This window comes from Caretta caretta, chromosome 6 (assembly GCF_965140235.1).
Source record: "Caretta caretta isolate rCarCar2 chromosome 6, rCarCar1.hap1, whole genome shotgun sequence".
Taxonomy (NCBI): Eukaryota; Metazoa; Chordata; order Testudines; family Cheloniidae; genus Caretta; species Caretta caretta.
In genome coordinates, this window is record NC_134211.1 from 77475543 (window position 1) to 77488741 (window position 13199).

Here is a 13199-nt window from a genome sequence, read left to right on the forward strand (position 1 = left end):
TGCACTGCCTGTTGCCTGCCAGAAGCAAAAGAGGGCACAATTTTTTCTGCGTGTATTCACCAAAGTTTAGAGAGAATTCGAGTATGCATTGCTTCTTGCTGAAGCAATACAGGAAGAATATGCTGCCTTCTGTCTTAGTACAGGAGCAAAATCTGAGATTGTACCTACCAATGAGAGCTTCACTCATCAGCCTGCTCACCTGCTGTCCTTAAATATGGGCTGCTTGAATATCCTTTTCAATAAAATAAAATAAAATAAAAAAAGCAAAGAAGCCACCGCCACCAAACAAATGTATTTTGAGATTAATGATCCAACTATTATCCTCTTGAAATCTCACTCCTGGTTTGTCCCAGTTGCTTACGTCCCACACTGCAGTGACACATGCCAGACACTATGGCAGCTAGAGCTTAATTCATTGATCTTTTTACAGCTTCCAGATTATTTAAAACAGCAAGATGGGCACCCTCCTTTCATTCATCTTTTTAAAAATATTGACTTCCAGAACAAGTATGCATGATTTTTCACATGGGTTCCCTATTTGGCCATCCCATGTGCTGTTAGAATGCTACCCCCTTGCTTTCCTTACATGGCCTGTGAGCCCCTGACTGCTCTCGCCTGCTCTGACTTTTGCCTTCCCTTGCTCCATTAATGGCTTCACTGCTACTCAATGGTGTGAAGCCGACCAAATAAGGAAAAGGTGGCTGGCTTGTCCCCCAGGAGCGTCTGGCTGCCACGGCCGCTCGGGAAGTATAAATTGGTGTATCTCCCTCTGAGTCAGTGCCCAGCTTTTTCTCAGGAACTCCACGCAGTAGGTGCTGATCTGGTGAGTAGTACCGCTGACCAGCCATCAGTCACCTTCCCAGCAAAGCAGCTGCTCTGCTGAAGGCATCTTTGGGGGAAATGAGAAGATCAGACTGACAAAGAGGAGACAATTTCTGGATTTCTAGATACAACGGTGGAGGAGGCTGCTTTGCACCTGTAGCACAAAGGCTAATTTTATTTCTTTCTGGGGGTGAGGGCTGGAGGGGACGGGGGGACTGAAGCCTAGAAACTTTTCATTCATTCATCGTTTCATTCATTGCTTTTAAAATAATATTGGTTGCCGCCGGTTGGCTGTCTGGGGAATTATAGACGCTACAAAGAAGTTGTGTCTGAAATCCCCCTCCCGCCCCCCAGGGCAGCTCTCAAAAGTTGCTAAAAAAGATCTTGGAAGACGTGTCTTTAAAATAATTCTAATCGTGCTCTGCTAGAAGTAAAAGTGCATCTGGAGATTATATATATATATATATATATAATCAGCTAATATTTTTCCTCAGCTCTTCAAAGGGGGGGGGGCGAAGGGTGTCGGCACGATGTGGCAGCGTCCCGCGCCCCGTCTGCGGTTACTGCAGGCAATCGCTGAGCTGCATCAGTAACCACAAGGAACAGGCAACAGTTGCACGGCAGGGTCTGCCACGAGCTTACCCCGTGCGTGCGTGTGTGTGTGTGTGAGATCTAGAGGGTGACTGATTGTCTAATATCTATCACGGGGCAGTTGGGAGGGAGGGAGCAGGTCCCTTGTTGTTCCGGCAGGACCTGGACGGGCAGAAGACAGCGGAGTGTGCTGGGGGGAGCTCTGGGCTGGGCAGGATGGAGGGGTCTGCAGGCTGCTGCCTCCCCCGGCGGCTGCAGGGGCTCTGGTCACGCGGCTGGGCTCTCTTGCAGATCCCCGCCTCCCGCCCAAGATGTGTGACGACGAGGAGACCACCGCGCTCGTGTGCGACAACGGCTCCGGGCTGGTGAAGGCCGGCTTCGCCGGAGACGACGCCCCCAGGGCCGTCTTCCCTTCCATCGTCGGCCGCCCCAGGCACCAGGTAACGGGCCCAGCAGCGTGCTGCGCTCAGTGCAAATCCCCCCTGGCCCTCCGCCGCTGAGCCCCACTCGAGCCCCACCTGCCTCTTATCCCCGCCGCTCTCTGCCGAGCCCCAGCGCCCTTCCCTCCGATGTTCTTCATCCCAGGGGGATTCCCCTTCTCTGAGCCTCCCCACCGGTCTCACTGGATTCCTTGCCAACTCCCCACTCATGTCTCTACAATCCCCCCCCCCCCATGGACTTTCTCCTCTCCCCGCATTCTTCACTTCCCCCACTATCCCCCTCCTCTCCTTCACTTCATTCTTCACCCCACTTAGCTCATCTTCCTAGTTCCTCGCTCCTCCCATGGAACAGATCTCCAGCTGGTGTAAATCCATCTAGCTCCATTAATTGAATTTACATCAGCCCAGGACCTTTTCATAGACCTTCACCTCCCCACCCAGCTCATCTAACCCTTCCCACCACTCCCTTTGAATTCTTTTCTTTTCTTTTCTTTCTTTGATTCATGTCCTCTGTTCCTCTGGAACTCTTTACTCTTTGCCCCAGACACGTTCCCCTTCCTCTTATATCCCCATAATGCTTCTTTCTTTCTCCCATTCTCTTACCTCTCCATATTGTGAGCATCAAACCAGCATATAGAAAACTTTTAATAAACTGTTCCCCGGCCCCAAGAGATACAACTTCCATGCCAAAAAATATGTAAAAGCTCAGTGATGGTGTTTGATATTATGGACTCAATGATGAAAAGATTAATACAGTTCATCTTTTTGTTTACTACACAAGATAAGCCCCTCCTTCTCTCTTTTATTTAAAATATACTATTTGGCATGATTTCCAGAATGCAACAGTTGTAACTGCTTACTAGTCTGTGAATGATTATGGCTATTGTAGTGGATGTATTTCGCTGTCATGGAGATAGCTATAAAAACTTTCTCCCATCCATCTATCCATAGCTTCATTTTTCATGATATTGTGTGGTTTGCTTTCCACCATAGCCTTAGGTATGTGGGAATGAACTAGTTGACAGGTTTCAGAGTAACAGCCGTGTTAGTCTGTATTCGCAAAAAGAAAAGGAGTACTTGTGGCACCTTAGAAACTAACCAATTTATTTGAGCATAAGCTTTGGTTAGTCTCTAAGGTGCCACAAGTACTCCTTTTCTTTTTGTGAACTAGTTGAGTTTTCTTGTTTTGTGTTTGTCACTTTAATTGATTAAATGAAGTTGGATTTTTTAACGAGAGTCAGCCATGTGTTGACTTAATTAATATTCAAAGTAATTAATGTTGCTTTCCATATTTAACCACATTTTGGCATAGTTCATGTATGTCTCCCTGCTTTATCCCAAATAATATACTTAGCTCTCTGGCATAAATAATTCTGTGCTTAATAATGGTGTTTCCCTCCTAGAAAATGTTTCTTTATACTTTCCTCCATTAGGGTGTTATGGTTGGCATGGGTCAGAAAGATTCCTATGTAGGTGATGAGGCTCAGAGCAAGAGAGGTATCCTGACGCTGAAATATCCTATTGAACATGGCATCATCACCAACTGGGATGATATGGAAAAGATCTGGCACCACACTTTCTACAATGAACTGCGCGTGGCCCCTGAGGAACACCCTACCTTGCTCACGGAGGCCCCTCTGAACCCTAAAGCTAACCGTGAAAAGATGACCCAGATAATGTTTGAAACCTTCAATGTGCCAGCCATGTATGTGGCAATCCAGGCTGTCTTGTCCCTATACGCCTCTGGTCGTACCACAGGTAAAAAGATAAGTGATTGCTATAGAAATTTTTCCTTTCAACTCCTCAACTCCAAAAGAAAACAGAAAATTGTGAGCAGTCTCTAAGGCATTCAGATTCACAGTCTTTCAAATAGATGTCTTTCAAATATGGTACTGGTAAAAAATTAAAATAGTCCACTGAATGTGCAGAAGGATTTTCCAGTGGTTAGGGTACTAGCATCGGACTTGGAAAGCTTGGTTCAATTCCTTGTTCTGCCACAGACTTCTCATGAAATCTTGGGCAAGTCACTTAGCCTCTCTGTGCCTTATTTGAGCCTCTACCCCATAGGGGTGTTCTGAGGCTGAATATATTAAAGATTGTGAAGTGATTTGAGACCTGCTGATGAAAAGGGCCATAAGAAATTGGTATTATTAATTTATCCGTATTGCTTTAAAAATGAGCCTCAGTTGCCTAATGTCTATGTCTATACTAGAGACGTTACAGTGGCACATCTGTACCAATGCAGCTACACTGCTTTAAGAGCTTTCATGTAGCCGCTCTGTGCCGATGGGGAGAGCTTTCCTGTTAACGTAATTAAACCACTCCCAATGAGCGGCGGTAGTTCTCCTGCCGACATAGCACCGTGCACACTATCACTTATGCCGGTGAAACGTATGTTGCTCGGGATGTGTTTTTTCACACCCCTGAGCGACATAAGTTTTGCCGATATAAGTGGTAGTGAAGACATGTCCTGATTCTCCTGTCACTTACAGTGATGTAAACCCGCAGTGACTACTATGAACTCACTGAAGTTACACTGGTATAATTGGTTTGAGCAGACTCATGCCAAATACTTGGACTTCAGTTTAAGACAATGATCACTGAGATCGTGCTAGTAGAGGTACTGAAAGGATCTTGCTCGGAGTAAATGGAGAGTGACTGTTTCAAGTGAATGATCACTCTGAATCTTCAGTAATAGCCAATCTAGCAAAGGCAGAATGAGCCAGATCCGTTTTAACTGTTGAATACAAAATAGCGCTATGCTGATTAACATCACATTACATATATCTTCTTTTCTTACTGACTTGTGTATTGAAAGGTCATGTGATTTCTGAAAAGTTAGATGCTTCCAAGTGTATCTGATCTCAGTCATTTCTCTCTTCCAGGCATTGTTCTTGACTCTGGTGATGGTGTCACCCACAACGTACCTATCTATGAAGGTTATGCTCTGCCTCATGCCATCATGCGTCTGGATCTGGCAGGCAGGGATCTGACTGACTACCTCATGAAGATCCTCACTGAGCGTGGCTACTCCTTTGTGACAACAGGTAAGTACATCTCATCCTCATCTCTCTCAAGCCACCAGGGAACTTCTGCCTCTGGCAATCCCCCTCTTCAGACCTTGACTTACTTTCTATGTTTCTGCAGCTGAACGTGAGATTGTCCGTGACATTAAGGAGAAGTTGTGCTATGTTGCTCTGGACTTTGAGAATGAAATGGCCACTGCTGCCTCCTCTTCTTCTCTGGAGAAGAGCTATGAATTGCCTGATGGTCAGGTGATCACAATTGGTAACGAACGTTTCCGCTGCCCAGAGACTCTCTTCCAGCCATCCTTCATTGGTAAGTGCCCTCAAGGACTCCGCTTTTGACCGTGAGACCAAGTGAACTGCAAGGCTTGGAGAGCCCCCATTCCTTACCTACCTATTCAGCTAAATTTGGCATAAAAACAAGAAAAAAAATTGATTAGATTCTCCAGTGCTGCTAAGCTATGCTTGGCACAAGACTATTGAGAAGGTGGCTGCTGGCTGAGCACTTGGTTAGTTTTTTGGTGCAGATTAGAACAGCCTTTGAATTGCAACTGCACTAGCTGTCAGTGCCTCCCTGTGGCCATTTCAGCAGCTGTGACAACCCAGGACATGGGAACACTTCAGTAACACTTCCTTTTTCCCAGATAAGTGCCTGCACTGGGATGCATGAGGGGGTGGTGTAGGAGCCTCTATTGTGGCTCTGTACTACCAGAAGACCCTATTACAAAGGGGGAGCCTTCCACTGACTCAGTCTGCTTTGTTTAGGCTACTTTTATGCTGGAAGCATGACAGCCAAGCCTTTTACTTTTCAGCTATGCCAAACTGATCTTTACCAAACCTCCTCCCCTCCCCACAAAAACCCACTACTGTAATTACATTAGGGGAGATTCTTAGCTATGGTAAATCAGGATAGCTCAGTTGAAGTCAATGGCGTTCTGCTGATTTGCACTAACTGAGGATCTGGCCCACACGTAAATTGCTCCTATTGTGCTGATGTGGCATAATTATAGGACTCTGTCCTTGCAGAAATGTTATTGCTCAGATACAAATGTCTTAGTATTAGTAGAATGTCACTGTGTCATGGGAGATTTTCCATCAGGGTGAATTTTTCAGAGACAGTATTTGAAAGGTTTATGTCTTATACTTACTCAAAGACAACAGTTGCTTCCACTGAGAAGTGATGTTTCAAAAAGAGAGGTCTGCATCTATGTATATGCCTTATAATTAAACACTGTCATGGCTAAGATTTTAAATTCTGCTGTAGAGCCAAAGAAATCTGATGGATACAACAAGTGTTTATAGCATAAACCCTGTGGGTTAAACACAGTTGTTCAGCAGCTGGCATCTCGTTGCAGATCTAGTTTCATTGCTTTCAGGAAGCACCTGTTAAATTAATACGTCGGAATGTAACCTATGTACATTTGCTTCTGATATCTTTCCTCTTTACACGCATTGCTATACCCCTTGTCCGTGCCTGGATCATCTCTTGTCTTGATAACTGAACCTTTCTGGCCTGGCCTCTCCATTTTCTCTCTTCTCCAGTCTATCCAAAATACTACTGCTAATCTCTTCTTCTGCTCTGCTCTGCTCCTGTTTTTTACCAGATGAAATTAAAGCTCTTTGTCTCACTTTCAAGGCCCTACATAATCTCCACTCATTTTATATCTCTTCTGTCATTTCCTCCTATCCCCCCTCTCTACATATATTTCTGTTGATCCTCTCTTACTGCTCTATGCTGTGCACTTTTTTTATTCTGCTCCACACACACTGAGAAGCTTCCCCCCACTGTCTCCAGCAAGTGACCTCTCCTTTTTAAAACTTACTTGTTTTAGGATTCTCCTTTGTGTTAGTCTCCTATAGTAATTATTATTAACCAGTACTTTTAGAATAAATAATCTCTCCACACCCTCCCTTTACCTAAATCATTGTCATATGTTTTGTTTTGTCTCTATTATATTGTAACTCTTTCAAGACAGGGATGGTATCTTTTGCTATGTTTTATGACGTACTTTTATGGTACTATAATAATGCTTATTAATAATAGCTATAAATGCTCACAGATCTTTTACACAAAAATTATCCCTCCTGTATAGTTTGCTGACCTATCATCTTGCCTTTCAAGGTATGGAATCTGCTGGTATTCATGAAACTACCTACAATAGCATCATGAAGTGTGATATTGACATCCGTAAGGATCTGTATGCCAACAATGTCCTTTCAGGTGGTACAACCATGTACCCTGGTATTGCTGACCGCATGCAGAAAGAAATCACTGCATTGGCTCCTAGCACTATGAAGATCAAGGTGAGGGGTTTGGTGTCATAAGAAACAGAAATTGGGGTAAAGAAGTATTGCATTGGACTAAATAATTAGTTTGGGTAGTGGGAACAATTCAATAGTGAGACCAAGAGCTGAGGATTAATTGGGAATAACTTGATTGAAGTCAGTGGAATTATACCGATAAGAAGCAAGTATTAGAAGAGGAGAGTCAGGCTGTAAATTGCTATTGAGAATATTGCATATATTGTGAACTGGCTGCTGGAGTTGTTACCAGTGATAAGATAGGAAAGTTCTTTCATAATTTTGGTATATCAAATCACTACAATTTGGTATATCAAATCACTACAAAACCCAGGTAGTGCTGGAAACTCAAACTGTTGAACTGATGAGGATTTTGTTGCTTATCCTTCCCTAGATCATTGCCCCACCTGAGCGCAAGTACTCTGTCTGGATTGGTGGCTCCATCCTGGCATCTCTGTCCACCTTCCAGCAGATGTGGATCAGCAAACAGGAGTACGATGAGGCTGGTCCATCCATTGTCCATCGCAAGTGCTTCTAAGTGCCTTTTCCTCAATTTACCTCCCACTCAGGATGATGACATTATGCTTCTTGGAGTCTTCCAGCAATCCTTCCTGAACTCTCTTCAGTCATTGTACAGTTTGTTTACACACCCGTGCAATTTATTTGTGCTTCTTCTAATATTTATTGCTTTATAAATAAACAAGATCTGGGACTTGCAACCTACAAATGATTTTGTCTTTTTTTTTTTTTCCTTTTTGCTCTAAAAATTAAGCTGTATACAAACTGGGGTTTGGAAACTAACACAACACATCAATGTCTTTGATGGGTGGGTGTCCTTTTTAAATGATGTGATTATGGGCACCCTATCAGCCATGATATATTATTAATTCAGACTTTTTTCTTTTGGAACCTGAAACAAAAGAAGCATTTTATAATAAAGCTTATAAAGAAGTAGTTTGGGGGTAAAACCAGTAAGTGGGACAAGTGGAAGCAAATCACTCACATTCATTCTTTGGGTTTAAATGTGATTTTTCAATTGCTAATTGGATTAGTTATAATCCAAGTATTTTAATACCAAAGTCCTGCATACCAAACACAGTTGGAAAAGGATAATTATGTTCATATGATCAGTGTTATTTAAAACTAATTAACGTAAATCCTCAAAGCCTAAAGAGCCCCTCCCTCATCTCCCTCATCCCAAGTGTCTTCTGAAGGTTATACACATTTGTGATTAAAAATTAATCCAAACTGACAACTTGACTCCTCCCTCACCTCATCAAACCCATCAAAAATTCTGAAACAAGGACAGGAAAGCTTTATTGTACAAGAACCAAACAAAAATTTGAAGTCAAAAGTAGTATAATATACAACTATTATACAGTGCTTAATTTGTAATGAAAGAGGTGCCGGGGCACAAGCAACTAAGTGCCCAGACTCAAGCAATTTTTTTTACTTTCGTAACTGACGTGGCAAGCCCAGAGGTGCCGGGGCTATGAACTGCCAAACCTAGAGGTGCCAGGGCTCAACCCTGGCAAGCCCTGGCACAAATGAAGCACTGCTGTTATACTAATGATTATTTTTTACATCATCCAGAGTGCCCTAGACACTTTTAAGTCTTATTCTCCATCTGATCCAGATATTGAGATGGCTTTTGTAGGCTTTTTTTCTATTCCTCACTGTTTCTTTTCATAACTATGCTGCTGGTTGGTTATCTTTTAAAAATTAATAAATGAAATGCGTAGTACGAAATTATTTGGGAAACTTTGGCTTCAATATTATCATTAATCAATAGCCTGTTATAGAATACATACAGAATGGGATTCACCTAGGCTTGATTTAAGCAAGCATTAAGTACATGCCTAACTTTAGGTGAGTGCTTAAAGTTAGGCATGTGCTTAAGCTTTGTCCCGTATCAGGTCCCTGTAGAATGACTGGGCTTTAAAGGTGTTAAAGCTCATGTTTAAAATAGGTTTCATACTAACTTTATATTATTCAACTGCTATACAATATAAGAATAATGAATAATAAATTAAAAATAGATGACATGCACGGAGCAAGAGAGGCTTTTCCCCTGTTTTTTCCATTTACTATTCTGAAGTTTAATTAAAACTTTGGATACTTGGATGTAATCTGTGGATACGTGGGAAAAAAGCACTTTTTGTTATACAGAGCTGTATTTGCCCCTGTGAATATATGAAGATGTTTTTAGTAAACTTTATTTGTACTGTTTATAATTTATTGTACCTTGGAACGGTGTAAAAAGGTGGGGCTGTAAGAGTCTGCCATTGTTATACACGTAGAATGTTTTGTTAAGAATGAAGAGTAACAAGCACTTTCTCAGCTCTGATCACGAGAGTTTTTGGAGAGAAGGTTAATACTGGCTTCTAGAAATACCGGAGCATGACACTGTGCACAGAATTATCAATAATTTTTTTTTAAATAAGTCTTTCCAGTACAGTAGAGATTTGTTAATCAGCACATCCCATAATTTACACCCAAAACCAACAGACATCCTCCTCCTTCTCAACCAGGGTTTAACAGCATTGCACCATTCTGAGGCTCACATGTTGAAGAGTTTGGTACACAGCTAGAGTTTGGTAGTTAATAAAATATAGTACATAACATTTACAAGTGTACTATGAAGTATTAGTATGAATAATTGAAACCAAATGACAATTTGCCAATTAAATTACAAATTGTAATGCAGAATCCTTGCTTTTTGATTGTTTGCTTTCTTACTTGCTAATTTGCAAAATTCTGTCAGCCCCACACTGCTTCCAACTAAGGGAAGCTCAAAATGTTAGGCAAATATGCAGAGAGAATCAAAGTTAAGAGACAATAGAACTGTGACTGGCACTGACATTTGGGTCAGGTGTGGCAGGCATAAAGTTGACAGCATGTTCAAGACTGTGAGTAGCAATTCATAACAATGGGCCTTTGAGCATGCCAGAGACCTAAGGATGTCACTAGTTGCTTGATGGCATTAACAGGATTCCTCTGTAAAGACATTATTGGATGAATCATTTATGGCTAACGGTGCATTGTTATGGGCAGCAAAGAACATGCCAAAATATGGTGGATGGAAAACATCTAGGCAACAAGGGAAGGAGATTGTGCTCGTCTCCTCTCTCTGCCACTAGGGCAAGTGTTTCCAAATTAGGGTGACCAGACGTCCTGTTTTTAACGGAACAGTCCCCTATTTACGCCCTCCTGCAAGTGTCCTGACTTTTTTTTAGAAATGGGCAAATTGTCCTGTATTTTCTGCCTGCTCCCCATCAGCATTGGCAGGTCCTGCTGCTGTCCAGATCCCTGCTCGCCAGCCACCCGCCCACCAGTGGTGAGTGAAAGCAGGGGTTCGGTGGCCGATGATGGGTGTGGGTGTGCAAGGCTCATGGTGAGGCGAAGCTGCAGGGCCAGGCCACTCCTGCTGCTGGTCCGTCAGCACAGCTCCCACTGCATGCTGGCTCTTGGCCAGCAGAGCCCTGCCCTATTTCTGGCTGGTGCTGGCTGAGCACTGCAAACTGCAGTAGCCAGTGAGTATGGGCGGGGCCTCAGGTGGCGGCCAGTTACGTGTTGCCTCTGCTGCCTACCCATCAGTCCTTTATATGCTCCTCCTGTCGCTGTCCTCTTCCTGCTTTGCCCCTTTGTCCACCCCGACTCCACTGCTCCTCCATATCCTCCCTGGCCCTGGTGGGGCGCCTTCTTCTCCCAGTGCTGTGCAGAGAACCAGCCCCTGGTTGGAGCGCTCAGCTCACCAGCAGCCTGGCCGGAAGGCTCCTTCCTTCCCACACTGCCTCTGGCTGGGCTGGTGCCCCAGGAAAGCCCAAGACCCCCTGGGTCTGGCCAGGAGGAGCCATGCCCTGCATGTGCCAAAGCCCCGTGCAGCGCTACAGGGAAGCCTCTCCACCCCTCAGCTAAGCTCTGGAGCGGGAGGTAGAAGTGATTTCCAGCCTGTTCCTGCCCTGAACCTGCAGGCTCCACAGCAAACCCCGGGGCAGGAGTTTAGCACCCTCTTCGCCTGCTTCTCCCTACACCACCCTGGGTCCTGCCCCTAGGGAGCATGGAGCTGCTCCATCTCCTAGGCACCTTCCCCTGTTAAGCCACCTGTCAGGCTGGGCTCCACAGCTGCTGAAGCCCCTGTGGTCAGGTTCCCTGGGCCCTGATGCACAATGCATCCTTAGGGCTTAACCCCTTCCTGCTTGCGCTGTAGCCAGGGGACAGGAGGCAGCTGGGTTATGTTGGTGGACAGCAGGGGCCTGGAGGTGCTAGCTGCCTTTTGATACTGTGCAGGCAGAAACAGACAAGCTGCTTCCAGCCAAGGGGGTGGGAGAGGGAATGTGACCTCACATGCCCCGCCCCCGCCCACACATGTGCCATGTGTTCCCAAGGCACAGGTACCGGGATAAGCTAATCTGTCCCAAGGGCCCAGTCAGGAATGGAGGGCAGAGAGCACTAGATGTGGGGGAGGGTGGGTCTGTCAGTCACTCCCCTTGTGTGAGAGTGGGGTACGGGTGTGTGTGTCACCTCTCCCCATGTGTTTGGGGGGGAGGGATGTGTGTGTCACCTCTCCCTCTGTGAAGCCTAAAGCCTTAAAGATAAGAAGGTAAATAAAAAGAATCCCACTCTCTATATCTTTTTAATGGGGGTTCAGTCAACTTGATGTTAATTTGAATGTTTGTACTGTATAGTTCTGATCAATTGCCATTGAACTTGCTTGAATACAAGTAATTTTACCAGGTGTCCCGTATTCAGCATAGGGAAATATGGTCACCCTACTCCAAATTTCCAAAAGGCTGAGTCTGCCATATTGGAGATCTCATTTCTATTATCTGATCTTGTTCAGCCTCTTTGTGTAAGACAGGGGGACTTACACTACCCTCCCTCTTAAATAACGTGTATGATGCTTTGGTCAGTTAGAAAGGACTATAAAGTATACAGAATTATTAATACACATTAGTAAGAGCTATGGTTAGAACTCATAACTGCTTTCGTGCTCTTAGGCCAGCATATTTTCCCCTAGGCTAAAGAGTACTTTACTACTGGGGCTGTTGTAGTTATCCCTTAGCAGCTCTAGCATGCTGCACTCTCCATGTAAGGAGCTCTACTGGGCCTGAGAGCATGCTCAGTGCAGTTGGCACCCAGGGAGCTCTGTAGAGTTGGAGCATGCTCAGATGGCATATTCAGAGATTTTCACAGTCGGCATCTAACAAGCTTTACTGAGCATGTACAAATGGTGATTTTTCAAAAGCTTATAATTCAGTTAAAAAAGGATGGCATTCCACAGAAATGGAAAAAAGGGCAGCTCTCTGGCAGGACCATTTTAAGTTTGTGCTCCAAAACCTGGAGGTGCCAGAGCTCTTCAAAGAAATGGTAAGACAAGTTTTTTAACTTACTCTATTCTTGAAAATGGCAGAACTGTTTCTGCTGAAGCTTAAACCAAAACAAACAAACAAACTACAAAAAAAAACCAAAAAACAAACACTAACAACCAAATTCAGCCTGAGGCAGATAGCAAGCATGGAAAACATGCACTTTAGTGGTTTAAGTTTAGCAAAATTATAAGCAACTGAAAACTCGGGCTTATAATGGATCGTATCAGGGGACCTCAAGTGATTCACTGTCAGATATGCCTATAATAATATATCAATACATAAAATAGGGAATGTGGTGCTGACAGACCGGGTGCTAGCTCATGCCAAGGTCCCTAGGCCTCATTGAACATTGACAAATGCATAGCTGGAAACCAGTCTGGCCCACCTGTGTGTTAGCATTGTTGAAATCAATGTTAAGTTTATAAGAATGGGTTTAGATATGATGAAATGCTTGTAGGCTACTAGTAATATAACTTATACTATCTGTAGCCTATGGCATAAAATTATATTGAGTATTTGCATTGTAAGCCTCCGTAATTGTGTAACTCACCAAACAGGAAAGAATTAATTAATGTCACAAGCTGGTCCTGCACACAAGAAGGTCCACTGAAACCAAATGAGCCACTGTGAAACATCAAAGGACAAAT

General features: G+C 44.0%; 1 protein-coding gene across 1 annotated transcript; it reads left to right on the plus strand.

The window, feature by feature from the left end:
- Positions 1 to 714: 714 nt before the first annotated feature.
- ACTC1 (actin alpha cardiac muscle 1) lies at positions 715 to 7907 on the plus strand. The gene is made up of 7 exons (XM_048853991.2): positions 715 to 823; positions 1705 to 1853; positions 3287 to 3611; positions 4739 to 4900; positions 5001 to 5192; positions 7002 to 7183; positions 7575 to 7907. The coding sequence occupies exons 2-7, from the start codon at positions 1725 to 1727 to the stop codon at positions 7716 to 7718; spliced, it is 1134 nt and encodes a 377-aa protein (XP_048709948.1). The 5' UTR covers positions 715 to 823; positions 1705 to 1724; the 3' UTR covers positions 7719 to 7907.
- Positions 7908 to 13199: the final 5292 nt, after the last annotated feature.